Source organism: Mustela lutreola, chromosome 1 (genome assembly GCF_030435805.1).
Source record: "Mustela lutreola isolate mMusLut2 chromosome 1, mMusLut2.pri, whole genome shotgun sequence".
Taxonomy (NCBI): domain Eukaryota; kingdom Metazoa; phylum Chordata; class Mammalia; order Carnivora; family Mustelidae; genus Mustela; species Mustela lutreola.
This window is the reverse complement of record NC_081290.1, coordinates 201,191,247-201,215,595: the sequence shown is the minus strand read 5'-3', so window position 1 is coordinate 201,215,595 and position 24,349 is coordinate 201,191,247. Positions and strand designations below refer to the sequence as shown.

The 24,349-nt window shown below is 42.6% G+C and overlaps 1 protein-coding gene across 2 annotated transcripts in view; it reads left to right on the top strand.

Annotated features, from left to right (window-relative positions):
- Positions 1-11,012: 11,012 nt before the first annotated feature.
- Positions 11,013-24,349, top strand: part of SNX19 (sorting nexin 19) — a 40,640-nt gene continuing 27,303 nt past the window's right edge. For both annotated transcript variants that reach the window (XM_059185185.1, XM_059185174.1), the window contains exons 1-8: positions 11,013-13,228; positions 15,403-15,541; positions 16,825-16,925; positions 17,042-17,161; positions 19,039-19,169; positions 20,467-20,563; positions 20,988-21,168; positions 23,859-23,988. In XM_059185185.1, the coding sequence (XP_059041168.1) occupies positions 11,525-13,228; positions 15,403-15,541; positions 16,825-16,925; positions 17,042-17,161; positions 19,039-19,169; positions 20,467-20,563; positions 20,988-21,168; positions 23,859-23,988 (2,603 nt within the window). In that variant the 5' untranslated portion in view covers positions 11,013-11,524. The remainder of the gene's footprint in view (positions 13,229-15,402; positions 15,542-16,824; positions 16,926-17,041; positions 17,162-19,038; positions 19,170-20,466; positions 20,564-20,987; positions 21,169-23,858; positions 23,989-24,349) is intronic.

Here is a 24,349-nt window from a genome sequence, read left to right as displayed (position 1 = left end):
AGAATTCAATTTGCTTTGTAATTCAGCTACTTGGAGGATGAGACTCTGAGTCTGGTTTTAAGAAAGTATCCAAAAGCTTAGGGAGATTATAATGTTATAGTGATTTTACTAGGTAAGATCTACTTGGGCTCTATGGGAGGATCCAAGTGACATCCCTTTAACCACAACTATGAGAAATAAATAATGAGGTGAGCCCCAGCATTCTTATCTTGAGTAATTCTTTTCTGTAGGCCAGGGATTACAGTAGGATGTGTTGCCTCTAAATGAGGATATTAAATGAAGGGAAGTAATTGGATCCCAAGGTAGCAGGGTGTTCAGCAGTGGCACTTAATCATCACAGACAAGGTGGGTAGACAGCATGTTCAAGGCAATAATCAGAATAACCTGACACAGAGACTACACCATTGGTTCTTTGATCATTGTCCCTAGAAGAGATATAGATGGGCAATCTACTAAGTCAAGCAGAAGAATTTTAGGCCAAGTGAACAGAAGTCTAACTTGAATCACCAAAACAGAAAATATTGCCCCTTCAATCAATTTTCAGACTTAATCAAGTTTTTACCAGAGTGACTGTACATTGGAGAAAAGGAAAATAATTAGACTTTGGGGATTATTGAAACATTGACTCTGAACTGTCACTGATTTTAGGAGACCCAAAATGTCACTGTGGCCTACAAGTGATAGTAGGAGCTATGCAGGTCAGATTATCAATAAGGTTCTAATTCAAGTCTATCCAACAGTGGGTACAGTGGATCACCAAACACAACCCATGGTTATTTTCACAGTTCCAGAATGCATAATTGGAGTAGACATACTGAGCAACTGGCAGAATCCCCCCAGTTTCCCTAACCTGTAGAAGAAGGGCTAACTATGGTGGGAAAGACCAAGTGAAAGCCACTAAAACTGATTCTACCTGGGGAGAGAGTAAACCAAAAACAATACCACATTCCTACACGGATTTTGGAGACTGAGGCCATCATCAAAGAGTTGAAGGATATAGGGGCAGTGGTTGTTCCACATATTTCCATTCAAATCCCTAGTTGGTCTGTGCAGAGAACAGATGGATCTTGGAGATTGACAGTGGATTATCATAAATTTAATCAGGTAATGATTCCAATTACACCTGCTGTTCCAGATGTTATTTCATTGCTTGAACAAATTAACACATCCCTGATACCTAGTATGTAGCTATTGATCTGGAAAAATGCACCTTTTCTTGATACCTGTTAATAAAGCCCACCAGAAGCAATTTATGTTCAGCTGGAAATAAACCTTCACTGTCCTAATTTAGGAGTATATCAATGCTCCAGCCTTACGTGATCATTCAGTTCACAGAAACTTGATTGCCTTTCCCTTCCACAAAGTATCACTCTGCCCCATTACACTGATGACATTGATGTGTTAGTAAGCTAAAACTAGCCACTATTCTAGATTTACTGGTAAGAAATTTGCATGTCAGAGGTTGAGAAATAAATATTAAAAAATTCAGATGCCTTCCACCTCAGTGAAATTTCTAGAAGTCCAGTATTGACATCTATGTCAAGATATTCCTATATCTTCTATGTACAATACCTAGTGACCCTCTAGATTTTAGAGGCAACATATTCCTCATTTGGGCATATTACTCCGGCCCATATACCAATTGATCCAAAAAGCTGTTTTGAGTAGGACCCAGAACAAGAAAAGTCTCCGTAACACATCCAGGCTGGCATGCAAACTGCTCTGCTGGTTGAGCTGTATAATCCATCAGATCAACGGTGCCTGAAGGATCAGTGGCAGACAGGAACGCTACTTAGAGCCTTTGGCAGACACAGGTATTTTCTTAATAGAAATAAAAGGATATCTCCATACAAAGAATTGCACACAAAAATTCACACCAGCTTTACCTGATATTGTTATAAACATTAAAAAATCCAATGTCAGGCACCTGGGTGGCTCAGTGGGTTAAGCCTCTGCCTTTGGGTGGCTCAGTGGGTTAAGCCTCTGCCTTCGGTTCAGGTCATGATCTCAGGGTCCTGGGATCGAGCCCCACATTGGGCTTTCTGCTAGGCAGGGAACCTGCTTCTCCCTTTCTCTTTGCCTGCCTTTCTGCCTACTTGTGATCTCTGTCTGTCAAATAAATGAATAAAATCTTTTAATAAATAAATAAATAATAAAAAATCCAATGCCCATTAACTGATAAATGAATAAAAATATTATGACATATCCATTCAATGGAACATTACTTAGCTATAAGAAGAATGGATCAATGAACAACGGATCTGTGCTACAATGTGAGTGAAACTCAAAACAGCTATGCTGAGTAACAGAAGCCAGACACAAAAATATTTACGGTAAATGATTTCATTTGTATGCAATTCTAGAAAATGCAAACTAATCTAAAGTGGAAAGAGAACAGATCAGTGGTTGCCTGAGGGGAGAGGGCAGAGCAATGCTGAGTGGGCAGGAGGAACATTTTGAAGATGACACATATGTTATTACTGTGGTAGTGGTTTCATGGGCATATATATGTCAAAACTTAATCAACTTGCACACTTTAAGTATGTGAAATTCATTTAAGATCAACTATACCTTAATCAACTTATAAGAAAATAATTGCACGGGGAAAATGGTTTTCTGTTTCCCATTCAAAATGATACTGTAGGCTAAATGTCTCTTATTATATTATATTATATTATTATATTGTTATGAGATTTGTTTTTTCCTTTTATTTTTATCTTCTTAAGAACTTTATACAATATTATATAAATTTGGAATGACCATATTACATTTGGACATTATTCGGGAGAATTAGCTGGTAAAACTCTCCAGTGTTTTATTTGTGACAAACTTTAAAAATATTATCCAGACATCCTTTTTCTTCTTGAAATTATATTTTAATTTACATTTTTCTAAAATTTTTTCCATTTTGTCTCAGAGTTTGCTGTCATAATTTTTTTATCTTTAATATCTCCTATATCTGTAATTATGTCTCTTTTTTCTGACTTAATATTGTTATTGTGTTTCTCTCTTTGAGTCCCACTTTACTTCACTGTATTTTTTTTTCTTTCTATTGCAATCAACTTTCGAATTTCTTACCATCAACTTTTGGCTTTGTTGATCTACTTTTTATTAATAATACTGCCTGAATCTGTGTATATATGTCTTCATTCCAGTTCCAGAAAATTCTCAGCCAGTAGCTCTTTAAATGATTCCTCTTCTCCAGTCTATCGATGTATTATCATATATCTTATCTCCTTGCTCTCTGTGAGGCAGTCTAAGTAATTTATTTAAACATATATTCCAGATCATTAATTTTCTCTTCAACTATGTATAATCAACTATCAAAGACATCTATTAAGATTTTTATGTCAGTAGTGTGATGGAGGAAAACCTTTTCCTCTACCTTCCTGGGTTCTGTGACTGATTTAAGAATTACGTTGTAATTGGGGCACCTGGCTCAGTTGGCTAAGTGGCAGACTCTTGATTTTGACTCAGGTCATGATCTCGGGGTCCTGGAATGGGGCCCCACTTCATGCTCCACACTCAATGGGGAGTCTGTTCAAAGATTCTCTCTCTCCCTCTTCCTCTGCCTTTACCCCTGCTCGCATGCTCTTTCATGCTCTCTATCTCTTTGAAATAAATAAACCTTAAAAAAAGAATTACATTGACATAAAAGGGATTAGCGGGGAAAAACATTTTAATTACGTGTGTGTGCATGGGAGTTTCATAAAAACATGAGATTCAAGGAGGCAGCCAGATGATTGGGACTTACACACCATCCTGAGCTAAGGAAGAGAGAGAGGTGTTTCACGCTTCTGCAGGTGGGGAGGCAAATTATGGGAAGGAGAGGGAAGGAAATGGATGATAAGTCAAGTTTGCCATATTACAGAGTTAACTGCATAACTACTCTGGGAGTAGCTCTCTTTCTGGTACAGGTACATTTACTAATGAAAATTTCATTTTTAAAGTGTAAATTTCCTTTATAAAAGGGGAAAATTAAACTTTATTTTAGGCTTTTTTTTTCATTTAGCTCAAAATAATCCATATTGCAAAGTGGAATATTTTAGGGTAGCATGTTCTGAACTCCACCAGCAGTTTTTTTTTTTTTTCATTTATAGAAATTCTCTTTGGCTATTTTTTAAAATCTGTATGGCCATATTTGATCATCTGTCATTGTTAGTATTTATGTTTCATTTCTTTGAGTTCATACACAGATAAGCATCAGTTAATTTCCATTTCTACAGTCCTGGTGGTCTAAAGCTGATCTGTTTGTTATTTCTTCGGATTCTCACCCAAGGTGGTTTGCCTTCCCTTAAAGTTGATGACTTTGGAATTCATATTCAGTTTATATTAAATGTGAGGTAATTTGGGGAGCTTAAAATGAGAATATTTTCTCCCAGGAAGGATTTTCATATATGTCTTCCAGGAGCTAGGGAAAGTCACTGGTCTGGAATGTCTTCAAACTTCCCTCAAGGACTATGATGGCTAAGACAGGAGTCGGGGCTCGGTTCCACCTCCTTCTGCTGGAACAAGGCCCATAACCTGGATTACTGTTCTGCTGCCCACTACTCCCATTCTGCCGTTATCTCAGAATTTGTTTTCTGTTCTCTCCAGTTTGGGGAGAGGAATAAGATAGTGTACTGTGAACTCACCTACCTCTCCTCTCTCTCTCTCTCTTTTTTTTTAATGAAGATTTTACTTACTTATTTGACAGAGAGAGATTACAAGTAGGCAGGGAGGCAGGCATAGAGAGAGAGAGAGAGAGAGAGAGAGAGGAAGGTGTAAAGTTTTTTCCGGCGAGATAAACACAACCCCAGGCAAAGTGGATGCAAGGCACAATTTATTAAAAATGCTCTCCGGCGAAATTTCAGGGCTCAGGAGAAGGGGAGCCAGGAAAGTTGTGCCGGGAGGAGGTGGGCACCCTCGGGCGAGGTTCCGCGACTCTGGAAAGCAGAGTGGAAGGCAGGGAGGAGGGGGCTTTTAAGAGGTCTTGAGGGGAGAGCTCAGGGGTCTTTTGGCAAGTTTCCCTTATTTGGATATTTCGCCTGCTCATCGGGGTCCCATTGGTCCACTGGAGCCCGGGGCGGGGGTCTCAGATTCCTGCTTGGGCCTTTGTTCTCCTGTCCGAGGCAGGAACTTTCGCCATCTTTAGTAGCCCTTTCTGCCAGCCCAACAGAAGGAAAGCAGGTTCCCTGCTAAGCAGGGAGCCTGATGCGGGGCTAGATCCCAGGACTCTGGGATCATGACCTGAGCTGAAGGTAGAGGCTTTAACTCACTGAGCCACCTGTAAGGGCCTATTTAGCCAGGGCAATTCCATCCAGTTAAACAGTGATTTTGTTTAGGCAGTAAAACTTAAACTGACCCTGCCTGCCCCGCAAGGGAACTTACTTAAAAGCCAGTCCGGGAAACCAGTCCTAGGTAATAAAGCCCAAATACAAGGGTGGGTCAGGTCAGGTGGAGATAAAGGCCCGGAATGCGGGGATGAGTCGGGCCAGGTAGAGACATCCAATCAGTCGAGTGCACATACTGTCTCCCTAGCTACCAAGGAGTGTGGGCCCCACCTTTTGGGCGCCTTTTGGGTGCCAGTTCTGACCAAGGTGATAGGCTGGTTCAAATAGCTACTATAGGGTAAATTGTAATCAATTGGCCACCCGTGTGTGTGACCTAGCATGACTGTGCAGCTTTCTCTGTGTGTTACAATCTCATTGGCCACCTGTGTGTGGCCAGGCCCAACCACATGGCCTTTGCTCTATAAGTTAGTCTGTAAGGCAGGGAGGGGTCGCCCTCTCTTTAAGAGGTGGCTGGCCCTGAATGGTCGGTTTGATGCTCGATGCTTGGTGAGAAATAAAGCTTTGCTTAACCTTCACTTTGTATCAGTCTCGCTCCTTTAATCATGGACCCATTATTGGGGGACCTTTCACCACCCAGGTGCCTCCTTACCTCTCTTCTTATGAGCCTATAAATTCACCAAAAAGTGTTTTCATTCAGGATCCAGTTGTTCTATTGTGGGAGGGCCTAGTAGAGCACTTGGTACCATGTGTTGTCAGGTGTGAAACTTAAGTCTATATCTCTTTGACTTGTTCAATGTTATTTTTAATTTTTATGCCATGAAAGCTAATGTTGGCAGATCGTAGGACTTCTCAGACTCACTGGCACGATCCAGTTCCTCACAATGAATTTACATATACCTATGTGTGTGTGTGTGCATACATACTGGTTCTGTTTCTCTGTAGGATCCTAAGAGAAATTTAAAGCTGTGATTGAAGTTAAGTGAGGTTATATTGGTGGGCCTTAATCCTATATGAGTGGTGTCTTTAAAAGAGAGACACACCAGGGAGGCACAGACAAAAAGGAAAGACCATGTGAAGACACAACAAGATGTCAGTCATCTGCAAGCCAATCAGAGGAGCTTCAGGAGAAACCAACCCTGCCAACATCTTAATCTTGGACTTTCGACCTCTAGAACTGTGAGAAAATGAGTTTCTATTTTATTAGAAATAAAATATTAGAAAATTAGACACCACCCAGTCTGTGATATGTTATTATAAGAGTTTCTAGCAAACTAATACGGGAGATTTCTTGGCGTTCCTCATGTTTTCTTTATTCCTAGAATTGCCCGTTCCTCTTGCCGTCATAAGAAATTTAACCCATCCTTTAAGGCTAACTCAATTGTCACCTCTTCTGTGAAACTTTCCCAGATTCTCTGTGTTCCCATATTTTGACATATTTCTTTTATAGCATTTTTAATATTGTGTTGGTGCCTGCCTCTTGTACAAGACTGTGAACCCTTTAAGAATAGCAGCCATACGAAATGCGTCTCTGAATTCCCAATACCTAGTTTAAATGCCTGTTGGATGAAGATATATGAATGGATGAATGAAAGAATACAGGAGACGCAATTTCCCCTTAAGATGCCATACTCCCAGGCACCTGGGTGGCTCAGTGGGTTAAAGCCTCTGCCTTCCGCTCAGGTCATGATCTCAGGGTCCTGGAATCGAGTCCCGCATCAGACTCTCTGCTTAGCGGTGAGCCTGCTTCCTTCTCTCTCTCTCTCTCTCTGCCTGCCTCTCTGCCTACTTGTGATCTCTCTCTCTCTCTCTCTCTCTCTCTCTCTGTCAAATAAATAAATAAATAAAGACCTTAAAAATAAATAGATTTTTTAAAAATGCCATACTCCCTGCTGCCCTCTGGTGGCTATTTATTCTACAACACTGAATCTTAAGGCAGTTTCCCCATAGCCTATTTTCCAACTTAGGAAAAATTCTCTGCTCCTATTTTGGTATTACCACAATCTACTCTCCTCATTACATCATCCACCCACTTCCGATCATCCCCCTCATTTACTGAGAACATTTGTACCAAGATCCCAGTCCTCACTCCCCTAACATCTGTGACTTCCAACGACATGTAGATCATCCTTCTCAAAGACTATTTCAAAATTTCTTCCTCAGCCCTAGCATGTTATCTACATTCTACTTCAGTAACTCATTACTTGGCCACACCCAGACTTCACTGTCATAATAAGATTTTCCTATCTGGATATCTTGACTCTGTAGTAAGTTGAATAACAACCCCCAAAGATGTCCACATTCTAATCCCCAGAACCTGCCACTGTGTTACTTTTTATGACAAAAGAGACTTTGCAGACGTGATTAAGGTAAGAATGTTGAGATCAGAAGATAACCTTGGGTTACCAGGAAGGGGGGGCTCAATATAATGACAAGGGTCTTTATAGGAAATACACAGAAGGGTCAGAGTGAGAGAAGTGACCACAGGAGCAGAAACCTAAGTAATGTGAGGCCATGACCAGCAGAAGACAGGCAGCCTCTCAAAGCAGGAAAGAGCAAGAAAGCAAGGTCTCCCTTAGAACCTCCAGAAAGAACACACCCCTGCCAACTGGGTTTAGATTTATGACTTTCAGAACTGTGAGAGAAAAAAAAAAACATATGTTGTTGTAATCACTGTTTATGGTAATTTGACAGAGCAGCAATAGGAAACTAGGACAGGCTCTAACAGACCAATCTCTTAACCACAAGTTTTTAATCATCTGGTTCACTCCATTTCTTTCAGTACAACTAACCTTATTCTCACAATTGATATTCTCTCTCTGGCTACATTTTCTTTCTTAGACACCCAGACACCATGATTTAAAATATTAATATCTCTCCTCTCAAGACATCAAGGTCCTAACCCGAGCTAGGTCCTCAGTCCCTCTTTACTCTTTATATGAACTTTATTCTTTATATTCTTTATATGAACACGTCTACCACTCCTTCTGTTTCTCAGAGCAATAATTACAAACCAGGTCACCTGCCCCATCACTACTGCTCTCTTTAGGAAGCTACTTGACTTCTGCCTTTGAAAGAAAATCAAGGTGTGGCATGAGCTGCCTCCAGCATGCCCCCTTGCTGGAGTGCCTCCCCTTGCTCTCACTGTCCTGCTTACTTCTCTCTTCGGCCTCTCCTAACAGACCTTCCTGCTCTCTTCCCCTTGCTCTCTCTATCCTCCATTCACCTAAAATAACTCACTTACTTCTTTATTTTTTTCCAGTGTTTTCCAACTTTCTATGAAGACTTTATTGACACCACCCAACTCCCCGGTTGACCACCCCTCCTTCATGTTCCCATTTTATTATACATTCTTCTACTGCAACTGTCATACCACCCATGATAATGTTTTGTTACACTGATTTATGTGTCTTTCTCTTTCAACTAGACTGCGAGTCCCTTGAGGTGAATTACTGTGTCTTATTTGTCTCATTATCTCTAACACGTCTACCACTCTGCCTATAATGTTTTAAGAAATGGTAAGAAGGAAAGTAGAAAGGACTTAGTGAGATGGTGAGTGATACAGCCAGACAACAAGCTTCCTCCCACCACATATACATACCATGACCATAACCAAACATCAGTTCTGCCTCTCCCCTCCTCCCTGTGATTAATCTGTTTGGAGACTCAGGCTGGTCCCAGATCTCTAGGCAGAAACTCATTCCAGTCAAAATGACAAGTGCACTGGCATGTTCATCTGAGAGTCCTATTTCATCAAATCCACTTCAGAATCAGGAAGGCACTCTTGGCTACCTACGTACTCCAGACCATCTGGTCAGGTGGCACAGCGCCCACTTACAAGGTCAGTTTCTTGCTGCCCTGAACACTCCAGATTATATTGCAGAGTAAACTTTCTCTCTGAACTATCACAGGAAAATCTTCAGAATCACACTAGACTCCCTCTCATCCATTTCTTTTAGTTCTTGGTTAAATGGCAGGGATATTTCTCCAGAGCATCATTGCAATGTAACTGTCCCTCTGACTGAGGACAATGAAATGGTCTGGGAGGACAAAGGACCAGCTCCCACTTCTTATATTCCTTTTTTGTGGGAAGGAGACACCAGTGAAGTGGTCTGTGCCATGGAAACACCGGACCACATTCTTTCATCTCAGGGATGTGTCCAGTCAGCTTCGTGGACATTCTGATCCTAAATCAAACTCTTCGTATTAGAATTGGTAGGCATTAACTATGCTTCACGTCTAAATGATGGTTCCTTTTGTATTCAAAAGAAATCATTTCCCCAACAGTAGGCATGAGAGAAGCTACGATATGTTTGCCTCTTGTTGGCACAGTTTTTGGTTGGAGTTTGCCTGAAGGTTACTTTAAACTTCTGGGAACTAATGCTATAATGATAAATGCTAACATCATAGAGAAAGCTGAAGACGAGTAATCATAAATAGTTTTATACAAGTTATATGCATCCTGTGCCAAAATAAAAAAGATAGCCACCTTGCTAGCAGAGCTCCTGGGGACCAAGATGGGGAAGAAAGCTGGCTTCACAGAACACCGGCACATTCTAACACACGATCAGTTCTACTGTCAGGTATTCAATCTTCCTGTAGGTATTTCTGTCTGGGTAGATTTCAAAGCAAATATATTTGAGGACTGTCTGAAAATACATCTCTGCTTCTGCCTTCTTTTCCTATTTATTTGAGAAATGGGGAAGATGACATGAAAGGGGTTAGAAACCAACTCTCACCCTTGAAAATCCAACATAAAGGCTACCTGCTCTGGAAGCCCCAGTGATCTGTCCTTCCCCTGAATACCTGTAAGATTTTGCATTTTACTATATACCATACTGACTTGCATTATTAGTTACCCATTCATGATCCAGGAAATTGTCTCCCCAATGAGCTACCAGGTCCTGTGTTGTTGTTGTTGTGGTTTGTTTTGTTTTAGGATTTTATTTATTTATTTGGCAAAGAAATAGAGAGCACAAGTAGGCAGAGCAGCAGGCAGAGGAAAAAGGAGAAGCAGGCTGTCCGAGAGCAGGTAGCAGAATGCGGGCACTGGATCCCAAGACCCTGGGATCATGACCTGAGCCGAAGGCAGCTGCTCAACCCACTGAGCCACCTAGGCGCCCCTATCTGCCAGCTCCTTGAGAACAAGGACTGCTCTATTCGTCCACATTACCTATTCACAGTGATTGAATATAGCAGATGTTCAAGGTATCTGATTGCTTGGGTAATGCCACCAGTAAATAACCTCCAAGTCCCAAATATGATTTTGTTACAGAGTATGTGAAATATAAGGAAAAAATCTATCTCTGTATTAACTTTGTACGCCTTGTGTTCTGCAATTCCTGAGAACAAGGTACACGAGCTGTGTACTGGGGGGTGCAGGGGGGCCCCAGGAGGGAGCGGGGTAAATGTTAAAATGTATCAAGTCAATAAAAAAATGCCCGCATGGGATTAAAACAAACTGGATTACTGAGAGTTTGCCTAAGCAGTAAAAAATGCTGGCCGACTCCATTTAATAAAGCTAGAAGTCTCAGTCTTCGAGGGTTACTGCCTGCAAGGCCGCTCTGTGCTCCACCCGGCTTTGGGAACTTAGCTCACCCTTCAGCCAGGCAAGAGTTTGGGAGACCACTTTCCGCTGGTGTTGTCACGGCCGATCCTTACCACCAGGGGGAGCCGCGCGCAGCGCCGCTCCTCAGGACGCGCGGCCGTTCTCCCAGCATACCCCGCCCTGCCGACGTCGACCCGGAAGTTGTCGCCGGCAGCCGCCGGCCGGCAGCCGTGACAGAAACCGGGCGGCTGATTGCAGTCGCCCGGGGAACCGAGCCCGGGGGAGAGTTCCTCCGAGGGCGGCGGCGAAGACACTGTTGTGTCCCCCACAAATCGGGGTTCGGTCTGGGCGCGCCCCCCCAGCGGTGTATGACCCGGTGTTCGGCGTCTGTAAGTGTTGGGTGAGGGGCGCCGAGGCCCTGCCCCGCCCTCCCCAGGCAGCGCGGAGCCTCTCCGACCTCTGCATTATGAAGGCCTCGGAGTCTCCGAGAGCGGCGTCTCCGCTGGAAGGGGCTGGAGCGAGGGGGAGGAGCGCCTCTGTGGCTTTGCGGTGCGTGTAGGACTCCGAGGACCCAGAGTACTGCCCCGGTCCCCGAATAGCAACCCAGATAGCCTTGTCTCCGTACAGTTAACGCCCCATTCCCGAACTCAGGTGAAGTAGAGAGAGGGCGATCGATCGACTGGGTAGCCATCTGCCCCTTTCAGCCATGAAGGCGGAGACAGCGTCCTCGTTACCAGAGGCTCCAGCTGGGTCGAGCTGGAACCTCAATAACCTGCTGAGTAGCCGGAAGCTGATGGCTGTGGGGATTGTGCTCGGCTGGCTCCTGGTCATCCACTTTCTGGTCAGTGTGTGGCTCCTGTGCCTTTTGTCCGCATTACTGGCGGTGCTGGGAGGATGGCTGGGCTCCAACGCCATTGTGGGGGCTTCAGGTCGGTTGCACCTGGAACGCTTCATCCCAGTGGCCACCTGCCCTCCAAACCCTGAGGCAGAGAGGCAACTGGAACAGGAGATCGACCGCACCATCCAGATGATTATGCGGGACTTTGTGTCATCGTGGTATCGCACTGTGAGCCAGGAGCCAGCCTTTGAGGAAGAAATGGAGGCTGCCATGAGAGGGTTGGTCCAGGAGCTCCGGAGGAGGATGGGCATGGTGGACAGTCATGCTCTTGCACAGAGGGTTCTGACTCTCTGCGGTTGTCACCTGCAGAGCTATATTCAGGCGAAGGAAGCCCTGGCTGGGAAGCAGAGTGGTACCATTGATCCCTCCCAGCTCTGGGAGGCTTACTGCCGAGCTGCTGCCCCACATCCTGCTGTACAGAGCGTCACCACTGAGGTCACCTATACACGTGGCATTGTAAATTTATTGCTTCAAGGACTAGTGCCAAAGCCCCACTTGGAGACCCGGACCGGTCGCCATGTCGTGGTGGAACTCATTACTTGCAATGTAATCTTACCACTGATCAGCAGGCTGTCAGATCCTGACTGGATCCACCTTGTACTTGTGGGCATCTTTTCCAAGGCCAGAAATAATCCGACAGCGGTGGTTAAATCGACTTCCCCAGCCAGTGCCCTGGAAAAGCCCTCAGTGCCCACATCTCTGCCACTGATTGTTGAGGTACAGAGCCTCCCGGAAGTGAGAGCCCCTTCTCCAGCAGCAGCGCCAGTGCTACTAAACTGTAGTGAGCCAGACGGGCCTTCCCACCACTCCCCAGAAGTTGAGGAAGGCCGTGAAGCAATAGAGGGAGAACTGGGTGGCCTGCCAGAAGAGAGAAAAATAGGAAACAACTCATCTCATTTCCTGCAGCCAGATATTCGAGGCCCTTTGTTTTTATGTGAAGACACAGAGCTGGAGTCTCCATTGTCTGAGCTGAGCAAGGAAACCATCATGCTCATGACCCCAGGCAACTTCCTCTCTGACAGGATCCAGGATGCCCTGTGTGCCCTGGAGGGTCCCCAGTCTCTGGAGTCTAAGGATATTGAGGGATCCGAAGGAATTGAGGGAGCAGAGCCCGAGGAGGGTCCAAGAACAGAAACAGAGACAGGGCTACTAGTCTCCATGCTGACTTCCTGCCCAGAGATCCACATTGACACAGCAGACAAGGAAGTGGAACAAGGAGATGTCACCTCTCTTACAGCTTTGCTGACAGATCCAGAAAGGACCTGCCTCCCACGACCCTCAGGCTTAGAGAAGGATCTCACCAATGACGTGAGCTCTGTAGATCCTAGTCTGCCACAGGTTCTGCTTTCCTCTTCTCCAACTGGTCCTCTCACCTCAGCCACCTTCAGCTTTGAGCCCCTGAGCAGTCCAGATGGCCCGGTTGTCATCCAGAACCTTCGTATCACTGGTACCATTACTGCTCGAGAGCACAGTGGCACTGGATTCCACCCATACACACTCTACACAGTGAAGGTAACAGGATTAGAATTACGGTCACCCACTCTGTACTGGGAATGGGTTTGGAGAGCAGAGCCAATGAAGCTAGTGTTCTAAAGGAGAGAGGCTACTCTTCATTTACTATGTTCAATTCAGCAGTCTATATGTGAATGGTCTGAAGATAATTTGTAAAGCAGTGCTGGCTTTTCTTCAGTATCTATGCAAATAATCCTAGAATCTCAGAGTTCTTAGGATACTGAGGGTCATATATTTTTCAGTGGTTCCAATATAGAGGCTTGTCCAGAAATTCTCTTTCCAAACCTCCTTGTTAATTTGTTTCTTTCCTTTTTTAATTACTAGTATCTTTTGTACTTTGTTTAGGAAATATATATATATATATATATATATATATATATATATCATCTCAAAAGGTTTAATAGCTTCCTCATTCCTAGAGGTATTTAAGCACAGAAGTAGGAACTACTTGGCAGAGATGATATGAAGGGGTTCATGTATTACATGGTGAATTCAGTTACAGCAGTGGCTCCCTGAAACTGGCGTTAGGGTAGACTGCCTCCCATTCACCAGAAGAGGGTATTTTTATAAATTTTCATTCAGCTCTATCAGAGCCTATCAGAATCTTTTTAAAAAGAAGCCCAACTGATTTTTGAGGAGTAGCCAGGTTTGGAAATATATGTGTGTTGTTAGTGTCACTCAGGGAGCAGACCTTTCCACAGAAACTCCCAGGTGCTCTAGGATTGAGAGCCCCACCTTGAATTCTGTCTGGGTCTCTTACGCAGGCCTTTCTTTCACAGTGCTGGTCTGAGGGACTCTTACTTTGCTTATGTCAGTTCGTGATGAATACTTCACTCTGGCTCTAGAAAATTTTAATACAGCCTTAAACCCACCAACAAAGAGATTATGTGTTCCATCACTTGCCCCACAATATAATGCCTCCTCCAAACAAAAATGGTAACCTACCCCTAATGAGAGCAAGTACATACATAGTTCTTGCACATTATTTCATTATATCTTAACTACTCTGTCCAAAAGTCTACCCTGCACTGAGTTGCAGCTTTCATGCTGCTCAGGGTGTTTGCTCTGGGGGAACATTCAGTACAAGTTTTCTTTTCCCACATACTGGCCCTCCACACATATGAAGACAGGGAACTTTGACCCCTTACAACATCTCCAGTATTCATGTGACTTACAATCATACAGATGATATGTGCTTAGGGAAAAAAAAAAAATTTAGCTCCAAGAATAATAATTAATCTGCCCAAAGCAAAATAAAAACGCATGTTCCTCTAATGCATTCCAGGCAAACAAATGATTTTATTCATCAGCTGTTTTGGATTATTTGTTCTTCCCCCTAAATAACATAAATAATCACTGGTCAAGTATAATGGCAAATGGTTATCCTTTTATAATGTCCAACCTATAATTAAGGAGTGAAAGAGGTGCTCTTGTACCTTCTGTTTTATACTCTTCAAGATTTGAAAAATATTAATATAGCCATTTTTTGAAAAGATTTATTTATTTCAGAGAGAGAATGATAAGTGGGTGGAGCAGAGGGAGAGGGAGAGACCATCACAAGCAGAATTCACTCCAAGTGTGGAGCCTGACGCAGGACTCGATCCCTCACGGCCGTGAGGTCAAAACTGAGCTGAAACCAAGAGTTGGACCCTTAACTGCCTGTGCCACCCAGGAGCCCTATAGCTGTTTTATAAGTAAAGAAAGTGTTTGTAGGAAGGGGTTTTGAGGGAGAAGGAGGAAATGGAGAATAGCAAAACTCATTTCTCTTTCTGGGCCACATATGTTGGGGAGCACATCTCATTCCTTAATTCAGCTATCCTTGGAATTCAAGTTATTTATTGCAACTCAGAGCAGCAGTTGGATCTAGTAGGTTCAGAAGTGGGGCACTTGGGTGGCTCAGTAACAGTTAAGCTTCTGCCTTTGGCTCAGGTCATGATCCCAGGGTTCTGGGATTGAGCCCCACATCAGACTCCCTTCCCAGTGGGATTCTGCTTCTCCCTCTCCCTCTGCCTGACACTGCCTACTTGTGTATGTGTCGCTCTCTGTCAAATAAATTTTAAAAAAGAAAAGGAAGAAATAAAGAGAATAGAAACTTTTCCCTCCCTTTACCTCTGCTGTGCTCTTACTTTGTGGCCATTGAGCTGATGCCCTAAACAAATGTGTTCATTCAACAGTATGAGACGGCCCTGGATGGTGAGAACAGCAGTGGCCTGCAGCAGGTGGCCTACCACACTGTGAATCGCCGCTACCGCGAGTTCCTGAATCTACAGACTCGTCTGGAGGAGAAGTCAGATCTCCGAAAGTTCATCAAAAGTCAGGAGTTTCCCCAGCCCAGACTGCCTGCTTGCTTTACGCATCTAGCCCCCTGATCTGAGAGGCTGGAAGCCTAGTAGTTTGTGGGGAGGGATAGAGGAGGAGAACACAGCAACAAGGGGCCCGTGTTCTGCCAGTTTGCTTTCATATGTTTTGGGTTTTAGTGCTGGATAGCACTGACCCCATTCTTTCTGAGGTACTTCTTTGCCATTTAATGCTTTGTTCTGTGGCCCATCTAGTTTAAGCTTAAGAAACTTTCACATTTCCACCTGTGTCCGTGAGGTAGCGTAAGGAGTTAAATCAACTTTTCCACATGCATGCAGACATGGATTGCTCTTAAATATTAAAATAGTATCCAGAAATACTCGCCATCCTTCCTTTAACAACCAGGCTTTTTGTGTGTTTGCTATTTGACACCCATAAGGCACAGGAACAGTAAGAAAATGTAATAAAATTTAACTCTAAAAATAAGCTAGTAAGCCAGCTACTTTGATTTAAAAAAAAAAAAAAAAAAACCTACAAAACTGATGATTACCCAAATAAACCTTTTAATAAGTTTAGGCATAAGTTGGGGATTTCAGTAATGCATTTTCTTTCTTTCATTTTGCTTTTTTTAAGATTTTATTTATTTGATAGATAGAGATCACAAGTAGGCAGAGAGGCACGCAGAGAGAGGAAGGGAAGCAGGCTCCCTGCTGAGCAGAGAGCCTGATGCGGGCTCAATCCCAGGACCCCAGGATCATGACTGGATCCAAAGGCAGAGGCTTTAACCCTTTGAGCCACCCAGGCGTTCCTGCATTTTCTTTCTTAATAATAATAGTTACCACTGAACTGAGCTTGAAAACTTTTGCCAGGTTCTCTTCTAAGTACTTTACACATATTAGCTCACTTAATTCTCTGAACAGCTTATGGATTAGATAACTGTCATTATCCCCACTTTATGGAGAGAAACGTCAAAGAAGGATAAGGCAACTTGCTGAAGGTCATTCTCATAGTAGGGATTGGAGCTAAAATTTAAACTTGGGCAGCTGGACTTTAGAGCCCTCATTTGTAACTCCTGAGGCATAAGGCTTCCTCTACCTTATCCTGAATACTGATAACAAGAGTAGAGTGTATGTACTATATCCTTGGGATATATTTGGAACTCCCTAAATAAAAAAAAATAAAATAAGATTTTAGGAATATATTCAACCATTCTGTTTTCTTTGCATATATGATGTATCTTATATGGAATATCTCTCAGTAAATGTTAAGTGAATGAGTTTGTGTTTCATTTTTTTAAGACGTGAAGGGTCCTAAAAAGCTCTTTCCGGATCTTCCATTTGGCAACATGGATAGTGACAGAGTAGAAGCCCGAAAGAGCCTCCTGGAATCCTTTCTAAAGGTCAGCACCCTTCTGTTTTGGCTGTGTTCTCATTCTAATTATCAGATCCCCGAGCCAACCTGGAAAGACCTGGGGACCAGAATTTCTCTTTGAAATCCTTCTTGTATCTTTTTCAGCAACTCTGTGCCATTCCAGAGATCGCTAACAGTGAGGAGATGCAGGAGTTCCTTGCTCTGAACACAGATGCTCGTATTGCCTTTGTCAAGAAACCATTCATGGTGTCCAGAATAGACAAGGTACCAGCAGGGCCACTGTGCTCAGCTTTAGTTTCTCACCAGAGTGTATGCAAGGATTAAAAAATAAAGGAGTTTGGGGGTGGGGAGAGACAGCAGAGAGGAGCCCATGGAACGTGGATGAGAATGTTCAAGACCTGTTGCAAATATTGGTTGGACCATCACTTTGCTGAATTACAGTGGGCAACTATGACACTATATGTGTTCACACATCTCCTAGACAATATTATGACATTGTTATTCAGTGGAGGAAAGTAGGGATAGATCTGTACCTCCATAGATGGTGGTGGCAGAAAAGTCTCCTGGAGGTAAGGATCATTCCTGGTGTTGGTCACTCAGGAAAAAGAGCCCCAAGACAGGACACAAAACTGGATTTAGACTGGTGTGGTGACTCTCTGTTGGAGAACAGAGCATGGAAAGAATTATACTTTTCAAGAGGTTAGCTCAGAACCTTTGGAGATGGTAGAAGAAGGGCATTTGTACAACACATTATATCCTGTAAGCAGGGATTACCAGATGATTTTAGAGTCTCCAGGGCACAAGTCTGAGGTTTATGTTTATCCAAAGATGGCATGTGTTTAAAAAGGTTAGAAACCACTGACTCACTGGAGAAGGTGGGTCTCTCTCTAGATTTCAGGAGATAAAATGAAAAAGTGGAATATCGTGGTAGGAATTAGGAGACATTCATTGCTATGAAGAAAAAGCTGCAAACTGAAAAGGGAGGGATGAAGTAGAATTCCCCAGAATTCCATGTGGATGTGTCCATCTACACAGATGTGTTCACTCACTGACTTACCAGCCACTTACTGCTTCCCTGGTCAAGTATGAGCTTGATCATGAACAGGACTAACTGCTGGTGATACAAGAGTGAACAGAGCAGATAAGAACCCTGTCCGCAACTACAATTTTGTGAGCCTTGAGAACAAGTTAAATTTTCTAAGCTGCATTATCTATTCATGCTGTCCTCTTGTTCTTTCCCTGGTTTGTTACCCCTGTGCTTTATCATCATCTTACCCCATCACTTAAGCCTTGTCTTAGCTGTACTAGCTATGTTCTTTGTAGAGGATAAACACAGGCAAGAATTAAGGAAGGCATGATGCTGCTGTCAGCCAGCAGTGTTAATTAGCAAGGAGCACCAAAGGAAAAGTAAAGATTTCTTTTTACTTCTTTGGTATTTTAGGGTTTCATTTGTGAATTTTCCTTTTTAGCCGTTTTTCCATTCCGAAAAATATACACAACTCTTGCTTTTCAGTGAGGATTGTTTTATTTGGTCTTTACGAGTAGTTTATGTCAACTCTTATTAATTATTCCTTAATTTTGACATGAGTAATTTTTGTTACTCTTTCTGTAAAGAAGAAAAATTGTGTGGATTAACTGAAAAAAACAGTTCTTTTCTCTGTGAATTACTCTGAGTGTGTTAATATTATATATGCTTCTAGAATATATTTCTTTTTTGATAATCTTTACTCTTTCTCTTTTCCATATATTCCTACCTACATCACTTCCATTTATTCATATCTTAGTGAAAGTATTATTGATTTGGAAACGAAAAATCATTCCTTTATATGCAAGAAAAGAAATTGAAAAATGAAAACTATTTCACCAGCCTGCAGAACTCCCAGCTTTTTATTTATCTCATTGTTTGTTTTGCCTTCTTTTCCCATGGCATTGTTTGTCTTAACTCTGTGAGGAAGCAGATTTTTATGGCCACCGAGAAAAGGGGGGATAGTTGCCAGGAAATCTGTCTGGTATCTGACTATGCTGATGAAAAGGCTCCACTAGCTAGCCTGGCTATCTGCTCATCTTCATTGCATAAAGCACCATAAGACAACTGCTCATTTGGTGGTTTCTGTCTGACCCTGCACCTCTGACCCCTGCAGATGGTGGTAAGTGCTATCGTGGATACACTGAAGACAGCATTTCCTCGCTCCGAACCCCAGAGCCCCACAGAAGAGCTGAGTGAGGCCGAGACAGAAACCAAGCCCCAGACAGAAGGCAAGAAGCCCAGCAAGTGAGAAGCCCTTTGGTCACGCGGGGACCCTTTCCAATTCTCAGGATGATTGCCAGTCCTCAACCAAAGTCTATCCCCACTTTCTGGCCCTAGGAGAGAGGAGATAGGACATACATACCAGTTTTTATACAAAGCCAGACCCCACACTCCTCAGTGCTCATCCCAAAGGAGCTTGAGATCCAGCATAGGTATCCCTGCTAAATGTTTGTCTTGCCATGGGAACCCAGGGCTTAAACAGACCATGGAGTTTTGACTAGAGGGAAAACTGTAGAATATGGATATTCTTCTTTTCTATTTTCCTGGAAAATTGAAATGTTTCTTTCCTATTAAGAACTAAGACTTATAACTGATCTCTGTGATCATTTCTGGAAATCTTAGCTCAGAAGATGCACATACTAGCAATAAACAGGAAAGGGCCCGGATGAACACATATAGGGCCTATTTTATGCTATTCTGTCCTGCGCTAGGGTCCCACATTTACCCTTGCAAAATCAACATGTGGAAGGGAAGGGCATCACACTTACCCCTAACTGCAGACTTCATATCTGTACCTGGACCATTATGAAGAGAAAGAGTAAGTGAGTGAGTGAAAGAGAGAAGAGAATGTGTGTGTGTATGTCTGCGCATGGGTGTGTGTGTGGGTGTGCATGTGTTGGAGGAGGGAGAGGGAAGGGTGGAGAGTTTGTATGTCTGTTTCTGTATGTCTGCCTGACTGTCTTTTTCTATGTTCGTGTCTCATGGACCAGCAATAACAGTTTTTAGCCTTTTTTAACTGAGCCCATATTTTGAAGGATGACTGTGATATCTGTGCTTATAAGAGCCTCGAAATATGAGGTTAGCACTTGTGGTTCCTTCCCTACTTTTATTTGGAACACTGGGAGAGAAGTGGATGTATGCAAAGGGCACGAACAACAGCAACAAAAACCTTGGTTTATGCCACTTGTCAATTTAATCTCCAGCAAATTTTTAATGAGTAGATAGTATATGCTAGCCATTTTTTAGCTTGTGGGAATACAACCAGGATAGGCTGGCCCCTATTTTACATTAGCAAAAGCCTTTTCACAAATGCATCATGGACATAGCTTAGTGCAGTGGTTGCGCTATGTATTAAGAACTGTCAGAATGTATATCATTTTGGGAATTTCAGGACCAGGTCTCTCCTGGCAACTCTGATCATAATAAGCTCCCAAGAATAAGTATGGGTGTTTTTGTTTTAAGGTATTAATACTTATCAGCCCTTTGTTTGGAGATCAAAGCCATAAATTATGTTGTTTCTGCTCTTTTGTGTCAATACCAGGTCCAGATTGAGGTTCTCTTCCAGTAAGATTGCTCCAGCACTGAATATCACTGAGGCACCTGAGAAGATTCTCTACGGTCTCCAGGAAGGCAATGTGGTAAGAAGTTCCTAGATAACTCCTGGAATTAATAGCTGGGATGTTGATCCTGCAGTTACATTCTCCAAAGTCAGGAGAGATAAAGGTGCCTTGCTAAAGGACTTAACCAGCATCTAGATCTCTGATTTTTATTCTAAACTCAAGGGTCATGGGCTTACAATAAAAGATGGCAGAATGAGAAGGAAGGCCAGTTCCTGGGAGAGAACAAATGACCCAAATGTATTTGCAGTGAATGAGAATACAAAGGCATTGTTTTACTTGGGATTTAGGTAGAAAGTGAGAAGTTTCCAAAGGTGGCCACAGAGTTAGTTGGGTTCTATACTCATGATACTTAGTGCAGGGAAGGAATAGGAAGAAGCTGAAAGGCCATGGTTACTCTATTTTCTTCATTCTTTATGTGATATGACACTGGCACTTTCTTCAGGAGTCAGAAATCCTATCCACATCTGTGATGGAATCCTTTATTGAAAAACAGACAAAGTTATTAGAAATGCAGCCAACAGAAGCCCCAGGAAAAGATCCAGAACAAATCCCTAAAGCTTGTATGGATGGTTACTTGTCTGATGCAGCTGTGCCCGCCCAAGATCTCCGCAGTGGTGATCCAGGTACGTGACAAGATCTCCATCCCCACAGAGAAGGGAGGCAGGGTGTGACAGTCAGGATTCATTGATGTAATTTCTTTTGTGTTCAGCTAAGCAAGCTATGTGTTAAACACCAGTGTTTGAGGTACTGTGCTGAGTCCTGGGATACAAAGAAGAATTTGACACAGTCCCCAGAGCTGAGTCAAACAGGAGCAAGGGACAAAAACAGGGAGTTCTGGTCCAGCAAAATAAGATCCATGAATATAATATTATCTTATGTTATTTTTGCCATGGTTTGGCATCTTTGGACTCCCTTGACCTACGAACTTTCTTTTGTGTCTTTGGTACCCCTTTCCTGGTTTTCTCTCTACCTCTCTTGTGATCTCTTCTCAGTCCCCTTTGTTGGTTCCCTTAGTAGCCTTCCAGAACTTTTTTTTTGGCTCTCTGTTCTTACTCTGTATACTCCCCCTGAGTGATCTCATTTGTACTCTTGATTTTAAGTCTAACATGTGCTGACGATGCCAAAATACTGGATGTCATATTTCCACTTGCTTACCAGAAATCTCCACTTTGATGTACCATAGAGCAACTAAAGCTCAAGATGGAATTCTCCCTTTTTCCTGGATCTTTTCCTTCTGTTTTATTTACTACTGTAACAGATGACACCACCCGGTTCCCCAGCATAGAGCAGGAAGGGAGAAGAGGTGAGGGCAGGGAGGTTTGCTTCCCCAAAAAAATACAGTTTTTTTTTGTTTTTTTTTTTGTTTTTGTTTTTGTTTTTTTACAGAGGAAGAATTGGGAGCCCTGGGTATTAGTATGTTTGCTGAGCTAGAACTTATAAAAAAATTTTCAGTTCCACTAAGACAGTCTCCCTCTGAAAAGAAAAGATCACAAAATCCTGGGGGAGGAGGGGAGAAAAAAACTGATTTTAGCATTGTTTCTCAGGTGTACTTGAACAGTCATCTGACCTCTGCTTTATGGACCTCAGCTTAACTGTGTAAAAAACCCTCACATATCTGATATCTTCCCACATATCTCACTGGTTAAGTAAATGAAGTGTTAAAACAGCAAAAGCATCAGAGAGCTTAGAAGAGAAAGTCAAGCCTGTAAATTTTGAACATCATATCTCTAAGGGTATAGTTTATGTGTGAGGTTTTTTTTCCAGCCCTGAGAAACAAAATGCTCACATGATGCGAAACTTAGCGTTTTCTTCCAGAGGACTCTCTTCCCTCTGTTTCCTCTTATTTTTTACTGCTATGACAGGCTATCACCACATGGTGGCAGCTCTAGGTAAATGCTAAACTTGAGAAAATCATAAAATCCAGAAGGGTGGCTGATGCTCTGCATGGTACTGTTTCCCAAGGAACTGAATATCCTGTCTTTGAGGAAATGACTGGACATAAACATACCAGTTCCCATGCCCCCTTGAAATGCAGTGCAGAAAAAAAAAAAAAAAAAAAATATATATATATATATATATATATAGAGAGAGAGAGAGAGAGAGAGAGAAATATATTAGATGGGACTAAGAAAAAACTAGGATTTGGTTCTCAAAGATTCATCCAAATCTGAAGTTATTAATGTCCTAAAGAGCCCTTTAGGGAAGAGAGCTTGGGCAAGCTGGCTGAGATAATACCCTTTGGTCCAAGACTAACAAAATTATTGTTGATGATTAATTATGATATTAATCACAGCATTAGCACCAGATTGCTGAGATTCACTCTGGAACATTATGTATTCCTGGGGACATCTCCTAGGAAGCAAATCACAGATGACATGGGGCCCCTTGAACTGGGTTAAAGAACGGATGTTTCCATCCATAAAGTACATCTGTTCAGGAGATTTCAGCTTAGCATGGGTGTGAAGTCATTTGTGGTCTTACCGTTCTTTGATAGAGGAAAGAAATCAGTCATTGTTATGGCATATGTTACCAAAGGTGGAGTGTTCTTCCTCAAACCACATGTTATCTCAAAACCAAAAACTAAAGCCTTCTGGATCCCAACCCAGTAGCTCTGTGTAATGGAGATACTTTCAAAGCAAACTTGTTTACAGGGGAATGAATCCCCAAAATTTCCCCAAATCTGTTGCCCACAACATTTCCATGATGCTTTGTGGAGGCCAGTGGAATATAAGAATGGAAGAGACTGGACTTTGCCAGTTCCAGTTAGTCATTATTTGGGAGCAGTTACTTGGAATAGAATGTATTCAGTTCCGGTGGGGGAAGTACAAAAGAAACAGAAGCTAGATAGGCAAAATAATTATGTGCAAAATCTTTTAGAAAGATAAATATTACTGAGTGACTAAGGAATATAAACAAAGAATTATAAAGAAATACAGAGCCTGTCACTGAACTTCTTAGATATAAAGTAAACCATCTCTTGATTTGAGTACAGAAGAATTACAGAAATCTAAGATGATTGATAAAGTGGTGAAGACCTGGTGCGTTGAAATATGTTCCCCAGAATGGGTCTCTTCTGAGTTACTTCTTTTTTTTTTTTAAGATTTTATTTATTTATTTGAGAGACAGAGATCACAAGTAGGCAGAGGCAGGCAGAGAGAAAGACGAGGAAGCAGGCTCCCTGCCGAGCAGGAGCCCAACGCAGGGCTCGATTCCAGGACCCTGGGATCATGACCCAAGCTGAAGGCAGAGTTTTTAACCCACTGAGCCACCCAAGTACTCCCTGAGTTACTTTTGATGCCTTTTCATTCCCCAGGAGCAGAGACAGAGCTAGCTGACACAGCCCTAGATCTGCTCCTCTTGCTGCTGATGGAACAGTGGAGATGGCTATGTACAGAAAACATTCAGAAAGTTCTTCATCTTGTATTTGGGACCTTAGTTCAGAGGTAAGATGGCATAGTTCTTCATTGTATTAGAGTCTCAGATTGGACAGGGGTTGGATATGATGCTGAATTCTGCACTGGAGAGGGAAAGAGTAGAGTCCAGGAAACCTGCAGTCATGAGGAAAGACAGAGACTCTGTCATAGGTGCAGAGGGATGAAGACTGCCTGAAGAGTACCAAAAGGCTTGTCTTAATCACCTCAACGTCTAAAGTATAAATGGTTCTGCTTCTGTAAGACTTCTGGCATAATCCACTGAGTTATACTGTCTGTGATCTTAAAACACTTCACCTCAACTCTTCCTACTCGGGGATCAATTCTCCACCCAGTTATACCCCCTAGACCTATACCTTCCAACTTGTTGCAA